Source organism: Camarhynchus parvulus, chromosome Z, assembly GCF_901933205.1.
Source record: "Camarhynchus parvulus chromosome Z, STF_HiC, whole genome shotgun sequence".
In the NCBI taxonomy this organism is placed as follows: domain Eukaryota; kingdom Metazoa; phylum Chordata; class Aves; order Passeriformes; family Thraupidae; genus Camarhynchus; species Camarhynchus parvulus.
In genome coordinates, this window is record NC_044601.1 from 19,272,830 (window position 1) to 19,291,405 (window position 18,576).

General features: G+C 36.5%; 1 protein-coding gene across 5 annotated transcripts in view; it reads left to right on the top strand.

Moving 5' to 3' along the window:
* CEP120 (centrosomal protein 120) overlaps positions 1 to 18,576 on the top strand; it is a 61,225-nt gene that overhangs the window by 21,772 nt on the left and 20,877 nt on the right. The window contains exons 1-12 of one of the 5 annotated variants that reach the window (XM_030968586.1): positions 1,460 to 1,633; positions 2,762 to 2,918; positions 3,864 to 3,978; positions 4,881 to 5,022; positions 7,105 to 7,253; positions 8,279 to 8,476; positions 10,523 to 10,750; positions 11,001 to 11,208; positions 12,246 to 12,356; positions 13,615 to 13,801; positions 15,668 to 15,817; positions 16,641 to 16,823. In XM_030968586.1, the coding sequence (XP_030824446.1) occupies positions 1,582 to 1,633; positions 2,762 to 2,918; positions 3,864 to 3,978; positions 4,881 to 5,022; positions 7,105 to 7,253; positions 8,279 to 8,476; positions 10,523 to 10,750; positions 11,001 to 11,208; positions 12,246 to 12,356; positions 13,615 to 13,801; positions 15,668 to 15,817; positions 16,641 to 16,823 (1,880 nt within the window). In that variant the 5' untranslated portion in view covers positions 1,460 to 1,581. Of the gene's footprint in view, positions 1 to 1,459; positions 1,735 to 2,761; positions 2,919 to 3,863; positions 3,979 to 4,880; positions 5,023 to 7,104; positions 7,254 to 8,278; positions 8,477 to 10,522; positions 10,751 to 11,000; positions 11,209 to 12,245; positions 12,357 to 13,614; positions 13,802 to 15,667; positions 15,818 to 16,640; positions 16,824 to 18,576 lie in introns of those variants that run through there. The other 4 variants (XM_030968587.1, XM_030968590.1, XM_030968589.1 and 1 more) reach the window with 4 other exon arrangements.

Consider the following 18,576-nt stretch of genomic DNA (forward strand, 5'->3'; position numbering starts at 1 on the left):
TATAGTGAGGAGGTTCTTGGCAGAGTTAATACCTGTAACATGAAAATAAAAGTCAAGTTAGAGCCAGAAGAGAAAGTCAAAGGATGAAGTTCCATGCGTTAGGTGACCTGATTTAAAGTCTTGCTGTTACCAAAAGGAGAGATGCTCTGCCATGTGCAGACATAAATACCCATAAACCAGCATTGTTAGTCACATGCTCTCAGTCTTTTGTGCTGGCTCTGGCATTTTGCTGACCCTCTGCTGAACCAGTCCAACTTGCTAAATAGGCAAAAAGCAAATCCACGTACAATTACTAGAAGTGATTGTTTATTCAACAGTGGTTCACAAGAATATTATTTTAATGAATCACTCCAAGAGAAATTAATTTCCAAATAAAAAAGCTGTACAGGTAAACTGTATATTTTTGTTATCATCTGGGATCACGTTCCCTCCCTGGCCAAAATCACTCACTTTTCAGAGGTCTGCTTCCAGGTTTTGTGTAAAAAGTATGTATAAAAAGTGCCTACAGCCTGGCTTGAAGAAGGTGACAGTGATAAAAATCTAAGAACTCAGTCTGTAGAGATGGAGAGTTGTTGTGTCACGTGCAGTGTTAGACACCTGAAGATGACACAACAGAAAGGAGCAGCCAGAATTGAACTTGGGCAGATTCAACTCAGATATAACAAAGTGTCTTTTTGAGAAGTGTTTCAGAACCAGAATAAAATTCTTGCAGATGGAAAACAGGTTCTCCCTCTCCTGGTATTTGCAACTCATGACTCAACAACTTCACAGAATACATGTGTTACTAAAACTCAAGGATTTTATGTCTACACAAAGAGTTTGCTAGGCCATCTACTAAAAAAAATACTGTAAACTTAAAAATGGGGCGTTTTGCCTCACGGTCAAGACATTTGCGTTTAACTTAGGATGCCAAGTGCAGCGATACACTTTTGTGACATTGTTGCTTACCTAATTATTACTTCATACGGAAGACAATTCTCTAAAAAATTACCTGAGGACAAAGCTGCATTTCACTACGACTGTATTCAAATTCTTCTGCTTTGACGCTCATCACAGTGGCGGGCGAAAAAAAGAGAAACTTCTCAGCTTTAATAGAAAGCACGTCTTTGAAGCACCTAGCATTCCTCCACTGCCAATGCAGAGTGCTTGTGAAAAACCTTTTTATACTTTTATTTGTGCGGTTTTCGACTACGGTTCCGCGCCACGGCACTGCCGCTCACCCTCAGGCCGTGGGTCGGTGCGGGGGCGGTGTCGGCGCGGTGCCGGGGCCCGGGAGGGGCGGTGCAGGAGCGGGGCCGGGAGGCTGCCGGGACCCAGTACCGGCGGTGGGGGGCGGTGCCGGGGCCCAGGACCGGCGGGGCTGGGCGGTGCCGCGTCCCCGGAGAAACGGTGCGGGGCGGAGCTGGCGGCGGAAGCGGCGGTGCCGGGCGGAAGCGGCGGCAGTTGGTGTTTAAAGGCTCCGCGGCGGCAAAAGGGCGGCGGGTGGCGGCAAGGTGGGCCCCAGTACTCTCGACTCTCTCCGCTCCGCCTCGGGAGTGGCCGCGCTTCTCGGCCCCGGCAGCGCCCGGGCGGAGCGGGGAGATGGTCTCCAGAGCCGCCGATCGGCTGCTGATCGTCGTTTCCGTGCTGGAAGGTAGGCAGGAGGAGCGGGAGGGTCGTGGCCTCCCCGGTGCTGCGCGTCCCCTCTGTCCCGAGGCGAAGATGAGGGCTGGTTCTGCCTCCGAGGTGAGCGGGGTAAGCCAGCGGCGTTGAGTAAGCCTATGTTATTAATAAAGCTTTGGACGTACGTATCTTAAGGCCAGGGTTGGCTACCCTCTGTTAGGTATTTGGAGGTAATGTATTAAGTGAATGAGAAAAGTAACAGTCGTTCCCCGAGGATCTGGGTTTTGTTGGTTTGGTGTTGGTTTTGTTTTTAAAAAAGTATTATTCTGGTATTTCTATCCCTTCGTAGTAATCAGCCTTAGGTGTTGACTCAAACATATATTCAGTTGATCATCCTGCATTTTCACAGGCTATAGTTTCTGTAGTCTGATTAGAGTGTGTGTGCGTGAGCGAGTCATTTGTTAGGATGTCTTTTTCTCTTTTGGGCTGTTTTGGAGCTTGGTTTGGGGGTTTGAGTTGTTTTGGCTGAATGCTTTCCTTATGTCAAGTAAATCCTATTATTTCTCTGTCCATTTATGTAGTCTGCCAAAGGAGCTTACAAATAAGATCCCGTCGTCTGATATGCTTGTAGTATCGTCTCCCCACACTGTGATATAAGTAAAGTTTTACTTCTTTTTGTCATCTCAAATCAGAATACTGGATGATCCTGAGCCCAGGACCAATCCTATACAGTTTTAGGCACTCTCCTAATCTGGCAATAATTATTTTTTTTTCAGCAAATAGCAGGAGAAACACCATTCAATACTTTTACAAGATCATGTTTTTCTGTTTGGATGTCAGACAGTTCATAACGTTTTCACTTGAAGTAAAACGTTGACTCTCTTTCTCATGCCTGCTCCCTTACCTATTGCCAATCATAGATTTCTCAAGTAATTCTAATTGCTTGCTACTTTCCTTTGTTACTTAGTTTCTTGTTTCTTCACAAATAGTCTGTTTCATGTTACATTCTTTCATATTTCTGTATAGTGCAAACTTTTTCTTTCAAGATCAGAGCAGGGAAAATGACATGGGAAATTAATTTCATGTAACTGATTTATGGCATCAGTCTGAGCTCTTGCATCTCTTTAGTGATGGCACATGCAATGCAACTCTTTTACAGGGCGCTGTTTCCCAAAACGACCCAAGCACATGCTTATAGTTGAAGCCAAGTTAGATGGCGAACAGTTGGCTACTGACCCCGTAGAGCATACTGATCAGCCAGAATTTGCTACAGAATTGGCCTGGGAACTTGATAGGAAAGCACTTCATCAGCACAGGTAATGTTAACAAGTGAAGTCTAATATGCAGATAAAATTTAACTTTCTTGTCTTTACAAGAAAGTTAGTGAAATACAATTTTTGGTTTACTGTCATCTGAATTGTTCTTTAGAAAATTTATTTTATCTACAATAATGTTATGGAAAAATGTACTAATGTACAAAAAACGGTAATGTGTGGCAAGATGTAAATGATGTTTAAAAATTCTAAAGGGTATATTTTCACACTACTAAAAAACACCCCGCAGGCTCTTAGAGCAAACTAATAATTCTGTAATTCAAACATTGCAGTCAAGCTTTCTTATGTATACTGCGGCACAAAATTAACTTAATTTCAAGTCTGAAAAGCCTGTGTAAATAGTTTTTAAAAATTTCAAAGAGATAAGCTGAGAAATTGAGTATTTTCATAACTGTTATAACTGTTATTTAATTTCATAAATCTTACAACTTACAGGCTGTAATGTTATGACCATATCATCAAAGAAGTTTAAAAAACTGTATCATTGTTATTTGACAGAGAAAGATGCCTACATTTACCATGTGCTAGATGTCTTATACGTGCCTTGCAGTAAGTCAGGTGCTTTACCCAAAAATCTTGTCCACAAGCCCTGTTTTTAAGATGCCCCTTCAAGTGAAATTCAAATTTTGTGTGAGGTGCTGTACTTTTTTCTTTTATGCGAGTGAAGTGTTTATTGCTAATGTCTTTTTAATAGCGCTTGAGACTGAGGCTCCAACACACTCTTTTTCAAGAATTAAACCACTTGTTCATTCTCTCACTTAGTGATGACTTTTGTATGTTCAATATAAGTTCAGTTTCTGACCTAATGAAACTAGTTATAGAATGAGTTTTGTATCATTGGCTTGCTGGAAACTTATGAACTATCTTTGAGAACTAATTGCAGGTATACATTTTATATTTAATATTTCAACTGAGTTACTTTTTCAGACTGCAGCGTACACCTATCAAACTCCAGTGTTTTGCATTGGATCCTGTATCTTCAGCTAAAGAGAATATAGGCTATATTGTACTGGATCTAAGGGCTGCCCCAGAAAAGAAACAGGTACGTTATGGGATATCAAGATTTAAAATTTTGTTTTAAATTTTAGGCAAATTGTTACAGATAATATAATTTGAATTAAAGCATAGGCTGAACTTCTGAGTCTCATTTTGGAGTATAACTGATCATATATGGGGGATTTTGTTGCTTTTCTTAAGAGGAGAGACATCTTGATTCTGAGAACATGCACAAATGAAAAAATACAGTTAGTACTAATCTTGCTTATTTCTGAATTGAATAATAGGATCACTAGCGACCAATTAATCTACACAATCTCATTATTTAATCAACTGGAAAGTTTTATCTAAGCAATAGATATGGAGCAATTGAATTGAGTCTCCATCATGAAATCAAGTCTTAAGTTGTTTTTTTATGGCGGACCTCCATGGAAGATGATGTGTTAGGTGATTGTTTCTAGCTCTTTAATACAGCACAGAGTAAGCACAATATAATTGTTTATATAAATTTAATTAGCCAACTCCCTTGTATCAAGCTTGATCAAAACATAACTTTGATATGGGTCATACGAGGAGCCTGGTGTCCTATTCTGGCATCATTCTTCTAGAGCATTTTCAATGCATATGACTTACTGTGCAGTCGAGGACTTGAAGGTTTTCTAAATAAAGATTTATGGTATATTTCTCTATCTAACCTTTTCACTGTACAAGTCAGTTGAAAAAAACCAATATGTTCAGGTACACATCCAGTAACCATTCTATATAATATTTTAGTACAATAGTGTACTAAATAGACCAAATTTTTAGAAATAAAAACCAAAGTGTATTTCTGTAGATGATAAAGTAGAAGTCCTAGATTAAGACTGAGTTTCCTGTAATAGTATTATACTATTTTTTTCTGTTGTATTTAAACACTTTGGGGTCTTATTTTTGTTTTTTACTCTGTAGACACCTAAATGGTATCCTTTGCTTAGTAACAAGTACCCTAAGTTTAAACCTGAAATACAAATTGGTGTTGCATTGGAGACGGACTCAAAAGCACTGGTTGATGATTTTAAAGCAAAGGAGGCACCCCCTAGAGAAGGCAAGTGTAAGTAACATGACATCTCACTTTGAATTAAAAATCTTCCTGTGCCAGATGACATATCACTTGTTGAAAATCTGTTAAGTCTCAAGAGAATTTTAATTTCACAGGAGTTTCAGTGCAAACCCTTTGCAGCTGATTAATGTACTTTGTGGTAGTAAGTTTTTCAAGGATTCTTTACTGTGATAACTGTGTGACTTTTAGGTGGACAAGCTGCAAACCAACTGGTATTTAGAATGAGAATCAGGGGCTCATCGTTAACTCCCTTGGGTATTTAACTTGTATTTATGTGCTTTGGAAGGTTATGAAAGAGATGAGAAAGGAACTTTACCTTTATAGAAGTTTGGGCTTTTCAGTAGTTTGGGCTTGGAACTGTAAAGTAGTAAAATGTCTCATTTGCTGGGTAGACTTGCTTCCTTTTTGGTCGGTTCTTCTAATCTTTAGATACTTAAATTATGTACTATTGTTAAGATTTTTTTAGTAACATCTGCTTACTGTTGGGACTCATTCCAATTCTGTATTCTCTTGTTTATTTTTCTCGAAGGAAATCAGTGATATGTGTCAAAAATCTATTGGACCTCAAATGTTAACATTTGGTGCCTTTCTGTGCCTTCAAGTCACTTTTTCATCCATGTATTTTGGTTTTCTTTTTATTGCAAGTTAGTAGCTGTTAAAAAAACAAAAACAAGATTTTAGAAACTTGATTTAAAGAGTCCCAAAACAAAAACATATTTCCATCTTGCCCTGTTCTCTCACCCAAATGCCTATCTACTTAACTTTTGAAAAATGAGCCTTTTGGTACAACTAGTGGATTTTCTCCTCCATGCCTTACAATACATGTGTTCTTGCCCTGAAGGTACATTTTCTCTAATTCTAAATCCATCATCTATCTGCTGATGATCTGTTGCTGTAATTTTGGAGAAGTAGAGTGGTCAGTGGGAGTAAATGTTTTATAAGCTTCTGGCCCAGAGTTCACTGACTTGGCTGCATTTCAAGATTGGTTAAGACAGGATTTAAGTTTCAGTGTAAGATAGCTTACTCCTTTCATTCAGGATTACAGCGAAACACAGGGAGCATTCCATATTGTAACATCTGTAAAGGAGGCAAAAGACTACTCTAAATGATTCCTTAGTCTGTGGTTCCCATGTGGTCTTTGTACCTGCAAGTTCTCCTATCCCTCATGACACTGGCAAAAAAAAAAAAAGATCTTTCTGCCTTTACTCAGCACTGTTTCCCATTTCATGTTTTCTGTGTAATAATTGCTACAAACAAGTTTGCCAGCTTTTTCCTTTTTTGCATCATGTCAAAATTAGTCAGTATCATATTTATGCGATGGGGAAAAACAAACTTCTGGGTTTTCACGGTTGTAAAGCTAATGTTCCAGGTACTGGGTATAACAAAGCTGTATTACCCAGTTCTAGTCTGGTCAGATACTTTTCCATTTAGTATTCATACACTCCTTTCTTTACCGACTTAAGTTGTCTAAGGCTTCTAGTATTCGAAACAGCTTTTTTGTTCACAAAATGCTATGTCATTATTTCTATTTGGTGTAACCTGAGGGCCAAATGTGTTGAATTACTGGCACTATAGAACAAAAACTAGCAAACCAGAATACAGAGTTTTATGCACTGAAGACTTGAGATGAAAAATCTTTAAATGAAGCATTCTAAAGATCTGTGGAATGGCACAGCATCCTTGTTCCAATAGATTGCAATATGCAGTTACTGTCCTGCATTTTCTTTAATGAGCAAAGTAAAGAAATAGCATGGTACACTCTAGCCTAGTGAAATAAACTTCCAGTCACTGTAATCTTTCTCATTGTAACACAAAATAAAAATAGGAACTAGAATTCTGTTTAGCATAGTGTTCAACGTACAGTTGTGAACGAAAGTTAATTTCGGAATTTTTTGTAGCTGTTTCGAAATATACCTAGAGACTTCTTTGTGTTTTGCAAAACTTTGGTAGCAGACATCAAGATCTTTATTTGTAATTTTTCTTTCCACATGTAATTTCCATGTGTAATGCCTAAAAGATATCAAAGCAATTACAAAGGCCGCTAGTCACTCATGTTTATTTCTTCTCTCCTAGTACTAACCCTTTTTCATGGACTGGACCCTAAAAGTATTGTGCCAGTCTTGAATGAAGAAGAGGGCTATCATCAAATTGGACCAGCAGAGTATTGCAAGGATCACTTTGTTTTGTCTGTAACCATTGCATTTGCCACACAGTTGGAACAGGTCTGTTTCCTTGCTATGTGTAGTTTTTAAGTGTTATCCCACATTAATATTTTCACCCTCCCATTCCTCATTTCTAATTAGTTTTTAATGGTTTTTTGAGTTTATTTCAAGAAATAACCTTGTCCCGAAGTGAATTTATATTAATTTTAAAACTTTATGAAGTTCTTAACATCTCAGACTGCAGATGAAATATAATTCTTTTGAAGTACTAAAGCTGTATTTACTTCAAATGATGCATTCTTATGAAATGCATACTTTTCTACTGCAATATTGTGTAAGAAGTTTGTGTGTAGATAATACCAGTCTACAGTGTGGTGCCCATGCACTGGAGTTCAAACAAGGTGAAATGCTTTTCAAGAATGTAAGACAGAGCTCATATATTGCCTGAGGGAAGGACTTACTAGCTTGGATGTAGTGGCATGCTAATGGTTGTTTCAGCTTTAGACCTTAGCTGCTGTGTTTTTGCTGTACTGACAGCATTTTTTAATTGGTCTAGAACTCATGGTGTGTGATAAACTGTCTTCAGTCTTGTCATGTTTCTTTTTTTCAGGGAAAATAGTTTTCCATATCAGAATTGTAGGACCTTGAGAAGCAAAATTTATGGTGATCGTGCTTGTGGCTTGTGCCTCTGTAGGCATTGAACTCACAGTTGCCTACAGGATGAAGTTCATCTGTTTCAGTCTTCTATTTAATCACATAAATTATATAACAGTATCTAATCTGCATTATTTAATAATTGGAAATATTTTATGAAGGCATAGCTTATTTCTGAGTATTTGTGACGTTCTTGATGTTAGTAAATACATGTCAGTTACAGCCTTTGGTGTTGACAAGTCTTGCTCTTTTTACTTAAAGTAAAACATTTTTAATTTGAGTATTAATATAATAAGTTATATGTGGAGTGCACGCTATGATTTAGGTCAGCTGGTCAGTCCTTAAGTTCTAATTTCCAAAGTAGTGCTTCAGAATTACTGTAACTCTGCATCAAGGAAAGTGATACATAATTCTCTTCTGATCTCTTTCAGCTAGTTCCTAGTACTATGAAGCTCCCTGATCGACAACCTGAGTTTTTCTTCTACTATTCGTTACTGGGAAATGATGTCACAAATGAACCTTTCACTGATTTAATTAATCCAAACTTTGAGCCAGAAAGAGCTTCAGTTCGAATACGTAGTACAGTAGATGTTCTTCAACTTTATCTTTGTGCACAGTCAAAGTTGCAGGTAAACTGTTTAATTTCAAGTGTGAATGAAAATAAATAATTAAAATTAAAGAAATAGAGTGTGTCTCAGGTTGTATCTGTAAAGCATTTCTGTTTCCAAAACTAAGATGGTATTATAGTATTTTGGCTCAAATATAAGTTGATCATCTTGGTGATATGAGGGAAACCATAGCAGCAAGTTTCCTAGCTAGGTGGAGTGCTGTCTTTTTAATTAGTTGCTGTTACTGCAAGGTGGTTTGCATGCTGTGATAAAAGCATGCCCTTGCTGAAATACTAGCTCTTTCCAAAGAGCTAATGTGGCTCTCTGAAGAGCTCTGAGCTTTGGGGTCTGCCCTGCAATCAGACCATCTGCGAGCCAGAGTCCTGCTTTGTGATACCTATGGTAATCCCATACCAGCTGCTCAGGTCACTCTTGCCTCAGTTCTAAAATCACTGTCGTCAGCACACTTTGTGAATTATAAGGAAGGTCTGTGTTTTTTACCTGCTCTGTAGACAAATGCTGTTTCTAAATATACTACAGACATTTTTGGGCTGTTATTATGGGATGTTGCTTATCTTTTTTACGCTTGCCTTTAAATGGAGGACAGTGGTGAGTTGGCAGTGTTAGGTTAACAGCTGGACTCAGTAGACTTAAGGGTCTTTTCTGAACTAAGTGCGTCTATGATTCTAAACATCAGGTAGTACTTAGAGTATTTATGGCAATCTGTGCGTGTCTCAAACTAATTATAAGATTACAAAACAAGAGTCTGCTTTGTTGAGTGGGGATGGTATAGGGTTTCTGATAATGTAGCTGGTAAATAAGACAGAATTAGTTATACAAAGTAATTTGTGGATCTGGACCCTTTTAAAGTTATTTTCTTTAAGTTTATACAGACCATTCTAGGGTTTTCATGCAGGATGGTTTAAGAATGCTTTTGTTCAAATCTTGTATTGTTTCAATTTTTTTTTTTTTTGCCTCAATTTGGAGCAACGTGCACTGGTGTGTTTGGAATTTTTTCTTACTCTAAAACAGTCTTAAAACATATATGATACATATGTGGGGAATTATGCGTATTTGCATCATATGTAAAGAACAATTTTTTGAACAAAAGTTCTTTTGTGGTCAGATCCACATTTTGATTTGCAGTTTTCGTCCTTTGAGTTCTCACTCAGCATCATAAATCTTAGGATACAGGATCAGACCACTGTGTTCTGATTCTTAATTTTAACATATATTTCCAAAAATGGAGACTTTGGTTGTAAAAGGTGCTAGTTGCCAGACTAGAGTGTGTGTATGTACGTATTGTATGAATGTATTTATATGTGTGTACGTATATATGTGCACCTAGATATGTATACTGGCAGCTCCCACCTTTCAGCACAGCAGTTTTCCTTAAGTACAACAAATATTAAGGATGGGAATACAGTGTTCTGATCTGCTAAATCAAAGCTGAAGTGACTCTTATTTGGGAAAAAGCAAGTTAGTATTTGAGTTTCAAAGAGTAACTTTGAGGAAAATAGAATACTTTAGTGTGTGTTGTTTGGGGTTTTTTTTTAAGATCAATCTTTCACTTGTAGGTATAAATATTAAACTCTGTAAGGAATATACAGTTGAATCAAGTTTTCAAATGATTATATTTACAAGGAATTAAAACCACAGTTAATTCCAAAAATCCTTGCCAGTTAAGCGGTGTCTAAATATATGCCAAAAGCCTTCGAGTAATCTTTTTCATTACTTTGCAGTCATGCATTTTATATGCCTATGTATGAAGGGCAAGGATCTGTACAGTGTTTAAAAGTCACAGAGTACTGAATTTATCCTACAGAAGGAGTGATATGACAGGTCCTCAGAAGAGCAGTGCAGTGATTTGTTGCTGCCCTGTCAGTGAACAAATCCCACCTGCTCAAAACTGACATTTCATAGCTGTTCTTATTCTCAGCATGCAGAGACTAGGCTAGGGATGATAACTTGTTTTATTTATGCTACCTTTAGTGGAGGGTGCACAGATGGTTCCAGTGCAAATTACACGTATGTACCAGTTACTTTCTAACACCTTTGTGTGTGCAGATCCATCTTTGCTGTGGGGACCACTCTCTTGGAAGTACTGAAGTTCCCCTGTCAGGACTGCTGAAGAGAGGAAATGTGGAGATTGACCAACACCCTGTGGCAATAGAAGGACCATTTGTTCTTGTTCCACCAAATAGAGCTAAACAGAAACTGCCACAACTGTCTCTGGATCTGGCTCCTACTGTTGGGGTATCTGTAGTTCTTCAAAGGGAGAACGTGACTACCCAGGTATGTCTTACCTGTTCATTGTTGGTTTAGACACAGTTTAATGTAAAAAAAAGATTGGTGTTTCTTAATTATATTTGACTGGGTTTTGTGTTAAACAAAAAAAAAAAACTGAAAGAATTAATGCTTTATATGAATAACTCTTTCATTGGCATTTTTCTGTGTCAGAAAAATAATTTCATACTATGAAATGTCATAGACAGAATTTTTCAATGCAAGCTATGATCAATAAGAAAACTATTATTTCATTTAGCCTTTGATTCCCTTAAATGCTGCAACTGAACCCAAACAGCCACAGGAGAAAGTTCTTTCACCTGTTAGTGGAAAAACAGAGAGCCAGCAACAGAGATCCCAAAATGTCCCATCTCAAACTGACCTGTGTTCTTCAAAAGAAGATGTAGCAACAGAGAGTGAAGTGGAAAGTCTTAAGTTTGAAAAAGGCACAAAACCAAGGAAAAGGGGTATGTGGTATATAATTTCTTTGCACAGTTGCTAAGTGTGGTCTTGAATCATGTGCTACTCCTTTCTAGTATATTCATGAAGTAGTACTCCCTGCTGGTAATAAATTTCAGGCAAGTCAGAGTCATTTGCAAAACAAGTAACAGAAGGGGGATAAATGTTGTGATTTGAACATGATTATTGTTAAGTACATTTGCAAGAGCCAGATTAGAGATTTGGAGGTATGTAGATTACAAGTGAGGTAGATGGTCATAAGCTTGAAAAATCATAACGAAAGTTTTTGGAATTTCCTGGACTTGTGAATGAGAAGGTTTAGTGCGATGCCTATGAAGTAACTGACTTGCTCAATGAGATTAAATTGTCTACTATTAATTTATTCAATAGAAAAGCAGGGATAATGTGGGATTTTTGAGTTTTCTAAGGAATTTACTATGTGAATTATAATTTGTGAAGACAGATGTTCATAAAGTACAGATTCCTGGACAAAAACAAACAACTGGGTTGTTTTGTTTGTTTTTACATGATCCTTTTGTTTGGACTTGGTAGGCCAAGCCCTAGGAAGACTTGCTTCTGATTTGAGAACTCAGAAGTGGAAAAGTGGAAGAGGAACAGAGATAAGAAATACCATAAGAAACAAATAAATCTCAAAAAATGTTGTTTTGCTAAATGTTACTGAACAGGAATCTTCTTAAGAGGTGGTTCATTAATAAAGTGGAATTATTGTTTTTCTAATGATATTTGTATTGCTGGTCTTTTGAGCTTTGTCCTAAAGACAGTTGTGTAGAGGAAATTCTTTGTCCTAGAATGGGCTCTCAGGATTTATCTGCTAATTCAGACAAATTTTCTTTTAATCCTAACTGATCTTATCTAAGCAAGGATTAAGTCCTTTATATGGAATGTAAAAAGAAAGTATTGTGAACCCAGCAGCTGGTTTGAATCTCTGGTTAGGAAATCCAGGATTGTGCTTTTTTATTAATAGTAATTTTATAATTCTGTTTTGCTAAGATGTAAAACGTGTCATTTCACGTTTTTCTTTCAGGACTGGTGGCTGGCTGCGCTCAAGAGGTTAGCAAACAGTGTTTTGAAGAGCTTCCAACTTCGAAATCACAGAGCAGAGCAAAGTCACCTCTGATAGATCTGCAAAATCCCAGTAAGGCAAAATTTATTAAATTTAGTACATTAAATGAAATTTGACTATACAACCAACTTAAATAGATTTTAACAGTAAGCTGTATGTACTTAAAAGCTGTGTGACCTTTAAATTCCATTCAGCCAATTCTTTGCACCAAGCAATCTTCTGATATTCTACCTGAATCACTTAAAATAGTTTCATTCATACATTGTGTTAACTAGCTGATGTTGAAGTATTACAGCATTTTTCTTTTTTGTAATATTACTCTTAATGCAAGGGAAACACTTAGGATACAGGAGGAAAGAATAAAATCAATGCTAGTAATGATATATTTCTTTAAAAATTACAAAAGTGAAAATGGTTTAAATAATTATGAAGGCAGTATCAGAACAAGAAGCACTTACAAAAGGCCGTTGTGTTCTTATCTGATATTTTCATTCCCTCATTTTGTAGGGGCTTGGTAGCCTAAATAGCCCTCAAAGTCTTAAACAAAATGTCTTGAACATTTTGCAAGAATGCCTCTTGGAGACCTGTCTGTGGAACTTTAGTTTGTTTTACTCTCTGAAGGCAATATTGGGTCTCATTGTAAGGATACAAGAAGCCTGGATGCAATTGGGCAGGCACTCAATGTTGATTCTGCTTTCTAAATTATAAAATGGATGCCACAGTATGTGGGTTCTGTGACAGAAGCAGATGTGCTTTGCACATTTTAGTTTGCTTCAAACTAAAATGTGGGGCCAAACTAAAAGCTGGGGGCCAAGGATGATGCTGCCTTACATGAGCACAATTGACCTGTTAATTTGATTGTCTTTGTAATTCCCCTAAAGAAGTTAATTAATTTTAAAAAGCACTAAAATTCTGAAACTATTTATTCTCCTATGCATGCCTTCAAGTTGACTGTGAAAAATTTATATAAACTGAGGTCATACACCATCTTTCTGAAGAATTTAATTTCTTTGATCTTATTGTAAACTTTTATTGGTGAGTTAAACCTTACATAGCTTCAAAGATTAATAAAGAAAGGAAAAATATTACAATCCTGTAAGAAGATTTAAAGTGTATTGGGTTTTTGGTGTTTTTTTCTTTGGAAGCAGTAACTTACAGAAGGAGTGGTTATTTTTCACAGTACTCATTTATTTTACAAAGAATAGAAATCTCTTAGGGAAGCAGTTGCTCTACTTGCATTTAAAATGTGACACTAATCTTTGACATATTTTGTTATTTTGGGCAGAACAAGTTATAGAAAATGCACATGAATTCTCTTTTGTGCTTTTAGCTGATAACACAGCTGGTGGTCCAGTAGCGATATCTCAGCCTAACCCTGTGGGTGTGTCCAGTTCTTCTGAGCCTGTGTCAGCACAGAAGATTGTCATTCCAGCAGCCTCTCACCATTTTTGCTTTTCAATAGACTTAAGAAGTATACGTGGTCTGGAAGTTGGTTTTCCAATAAATTGCATTTTAAGGTACAATTTTTTTTGTTATTCTTGGAAAATACAAAGCCTTCATAATCTGAGAGATTGCTGGTGGCATAGTGCCTCTCTGCTTCTTCATGCCTTTTAAAATGTAGATGATTTTCAGTAGCAAAATACTTTAGAATGTTCATCTGTCTTATCACTAAACTGAGCATTAAGGATTGTTGCCTTTTGCTATAATTGGTAGTAAATCTTTCTGGCTACATTTCCAGCTTATCAATGAACTGATTCTTCTTTTTGGTTTGGTTTTTTTGGTTTGTTTTTTTGTTTGTTTGGTTTGGTTTGGTTTGTTTGTTTGGTTTTGTAATTTTCCACATTCCACCGAGAACTCTTTACAGTGTTTTAGTAAGAGACCACTGGTTTGTGTGTGAATCCAAAGGAAATCCATTCTAGTTTTAATGAAGAATCAGTGTAGTTAAATGCATTTTTAAGAGACTTGTAAATACAGGGATGATTCTGATGGTTTAAAAAAGAAATTCTACTTTCATTATAGCAATTATTGATGGTGTATTTGAAGTGAGTGATTAATAATAGTTTTTACAATTTGTCTTCTCATTTCCACCAGGGTGCTTTTGATGTTTGTGATAAAATGTATCTTTAAATGGTGATTCAGTCAAATTTCTGAGGATTTCTGACCAGGGAGTTGCCTCTCCATTTGCTCTACCTCTTTTCTGGCAGAGCTTGATTCATACAGTTTTAACTAGTCACTGGGAAGTCTAGTTGTGGTGGTGGATCATGGGGTTTAGATTTTGTCTGAACTAGGTTGAAAAGGTGTGGATGAGATGTAGGGCTAGAATATTTTAAAATACGGCTACTATGGCATTCATCATTAATGTCTTTCCATATTGGCTACATTAGTAAATAGTATGCTGAAAGCAATGTACAATGGATGCAATTTGCCACATAAAATCTTTTATGTAACATTTGAATAGTTAATTTGTTTCAGAACAGTAACAACACATAGTGGTTTTTTTGTTTTTTGCTCTTGAATTTTTATAGTCAGTCAGATGAACCTGGAAGGAAGCTGAAGAAATGTATCTGGAGAAACATCCAGATACATGAACATTAAGAAAAGTCGCAGGGTAAAAAATTGCATATTCACTGTAGATTGGAAGCATTATTTTATTCCAGTCTAAACAAGCTCTTTCAACAGCTCTTCACAAAAAGTGGAGAGTGCAATTTTTATATATAGAGGCATCATTTGATTTTATTAGGAGCTTAGCTGACAGCTGGCATCATCAGTTTGAGCAAAATGAAGTTTAAGAGTTTCGTGACCTCCCCTTTGTTACAGTTTTATCATACACTGAAATGTGCCAGTGGAGTAGTTTCAGGCCACATTTTAAGTCATATTGGTAAAATAATTTGACTTGCCTTTCTGTCAATTAAACTGTGGAAATGAAAAAGCTAATGAAATTTCTAATGGTTCTGACACTGTGTATATGTATACGTTGTTATCAGTTATTGCGTGTTAGTCTAGTCTGAACTTTAAGTATAGTTACAGATGTTCTCAAGGAACAATCTGCATGTGAGTATAAATTTTTCTTCTGTTTGTCTGCTCAATTTATGTAATAATTGCAGAGTTCTAGTAAAATATGAATTCATCTGGTTGTGAATAAACAGGTTATTAAAACTTCTTTTGTTAAAGCAACAGCCAATATAAAGAAGCTGCATTGTTCCTGAAGTAAATGACCATGTGAATTCTTGAGAGCTAAGTTCTATTGTTGAATGTACTAGTATAAATTTCTCAAACTTTGATGCTTTATGCTTTACTAAATGATGTGTAAACTGGTTGTCCTGTTGCAGAGGTACAAAAAAGTTATCTATTCATAAAAGTATTATTTTTATTGTTTTTATTAGGTACTCGTACCCATTTTTTGGCAGTGCAGCACCTATTATGACAAGTCCACCTGTAGAAGTTAGAAAGAACATGGAAGTCTTTCTTCCAAAGTCATATTGTGCATTTGACTTTGCAACTATGCCTCATCAGCTTCAAGATACATTCTTCAGGTAGTAATTAGCAATTTTTTAATCTTAATTACCCTTTTCTAGATGTTGTTGTAAATGCAGTCACATTAAGATTATCAGGGCTAGAATTTAGTAAATAATTCAAGGACTAATGCAAATAAATACTTAATAGCTTACTCTTCCAGTTTCTCTATTGTCATTTAAAGTCAGGAATTCTACAGTTCTTGATTTTGTCTCTTACATACTTAGGTATTGTTGCTTACAGAAACAAGTACAATTGCCATAAATTTTAAAAGTGAAGCTTGATAGCATCGTTTTTGACAAAGTACCTCTTGAATTATGAAAATCTTTTCTTTTTAATATGCAATGTCTATATGATATCTTTAAAAATACAGCAGGTACCTGGAAAAGAGTTTGCAGTGTTGATGGCTGTAAAGCAGTTCTCCTAATAGTTCCACCAGATTTCAAGAAATTATTAAGATGTAAAAAAAATCATCAAAATAGCAGTATTTTTAAAGTAGTGCTGGGGGTGCTGTATTTTAAGTGGCAATGGCTAAAATTCTTTTGTAAGTATTTATAAATTAAGGTGATCAATCTGTGTTAGCACTATTCTGTCTGTCACTCATTGTAACATTGTTAGTCCCCAGTTGAAGAAAGGAATGATAATCTGAACCAAGTGATTGAAAAGATACAAAGTCAGTCAGTCTCATTCCTCTCAGTGAAAGGCAGTAAAACCAACTCATATTTTGACTTTTGTAACCATCACTGGTTTAAGAAGTTACTTCCAGAGCATGAGGTTCTTCGGAATAAGAATGCCTCCTCTTTCATTTTGGTGCCTGACACAAAGATCACTTCTTTGTTTCAGATTGCCTCTGCTGGTTGAATTGTGGCACAAGGATAAAACAGCCAAAGACTTACTTCTAGGAATGGCAAGGCTTCAGCTCTCAAATGTTTTGGCTTCAGAAAAGACCCGCTTCTTGGGTGGGAATGGTGAACAATGCTGGCGTCAGACTTGTAATGAAACAGTCAGTTTCGCAGCAGCACAAGGGTAAAACTATTTTAAAAATACTTAGCTCTGTAGCAAGTTTTCTAGAGTTGTTTGTTTAGTGTTTCTCTGAAAAACAGCTTTCCCTGCATAGCTTTTTGAATAGGTAAACAGGCTGCAGAGTACTGCAGTATGCAGAGGTGGGAATAGGCATCCAAAAGATGAAAAGCTAAATTGCCTCTTCACACTGAGCAGTGTATACACTACTGCCAAAGTCGTTGTAATAAGCCTTTATGTAATCACGATCCTGGGTGAGTTAAATTTTACAGACACATTAAGAAATAAACAATTGAAAAAAAGGTTCTGAGGCACTTCCAAAAGTAAGTTACTTAATTATATAAAGGGTGATATTCCATAATATTAACATCGTTTGTCCATAGTATGCTTTTAGATACAACTAACTGACTTTGGTGAAAGTTAGGAGGACAGATGCACCCACAGAATGGAGATGTCTCCTGTTTCAGGATAGTAGCAGGGGTTTCAGCTTGTGTACCTCAGAAGGAGCAGTATTAGCTAATACTCTGTCTGAAAACAAATGTTCATTTACATGGAGCAGTGCTGGGGTTTTACATATATATGTGTGTGTGTGTGTATTTTTCCTTTTGATTGGTAGTTACTTCTGTCCTGTGTCCTTGTTGAAGATGATTAGTGTTTACAATCAGTGTCTAGACCCTCCTTTTTTCTTTGTAATGATGGAATTTGATTATACCCTTAAAAATAAACGTAATTGCTATTAAGACTGAGGTCAGTTTTAAACAGCTAATGCAACAGATTTTAGAAAATGCATTTTATATTTAACTCACAGGAAATTTCATGTTAGTGACTTGTGTCTCCTCTCCTCCCAACTTAATAAGAAATTAACCTCTGGCTTTGCTTAAACTTCTGTGGGAAAGCTGGCATGGCCTGATTCTGTGAAGAGTTATTTTAAGGTCTCACTATACATTAAACTTCATACTTTTACCATTAGTTAAATGAAACCTGGTTTTGTATAAAACATAACCACTAGATGGCATTCTCAAAATGTAATCAGGTCTGTGTTTTGCTGTGCTAACCCCTTCTTATCCTTGCTCTTGTTGGTGTAACATTTTTACACGGGTATGTTCAACAGACTAGTTGAATCATTTACTCGGATTTCTGAGGTCGACTAATGCAAATCTTGTTTTCTTTTTTAGTTAGTAGCCAATGGAAAGTTCTAAGAATTTAATGCAGCAATTTATTTTAAGTGAAGTACAAGCATTTATTGGATTTTTTTCCTTTGCAAATAGAAGTATAGAAGTAAGCCTGCACCCTTGTAAAAAGCATTTTAGTGTCATCTAATCTATATTTGCTGAAAGTGAATTTCTGTGAAAACTACAGCTGTGGTTAATTCTTTCAGCATCTTGTTGCTTGATATGTTCTGCAGCTTCCAGGTGACAAGTGATTGTGCCTTTCTGAGTGATTATGACTGAAATGAGAGGTTTTGTTTTGACTAAGGTCTACAATTCAGTGTACTTTCACGTGAGACTTTCGGTTGTTTCCTGTTACATGACTTTCTGTTCCTTCTCTTAATACCTTTCTGTGCAAAGAACTGGCTTTGTTTGTTACAGTTTGACTATGACTAGAGATGAGGCAGTTGGAAACAAACTGTTCTTAAGCAGAAACCACAACTACTTTCAGATTAATTTATTAAAATATCTGTTATATAGGTATTGTTTCACTGTGCAAGGGCAGGTAGGTGTTTTAACCTCTTTGTGATTTGAAGTTGCCAGTTCCCTAT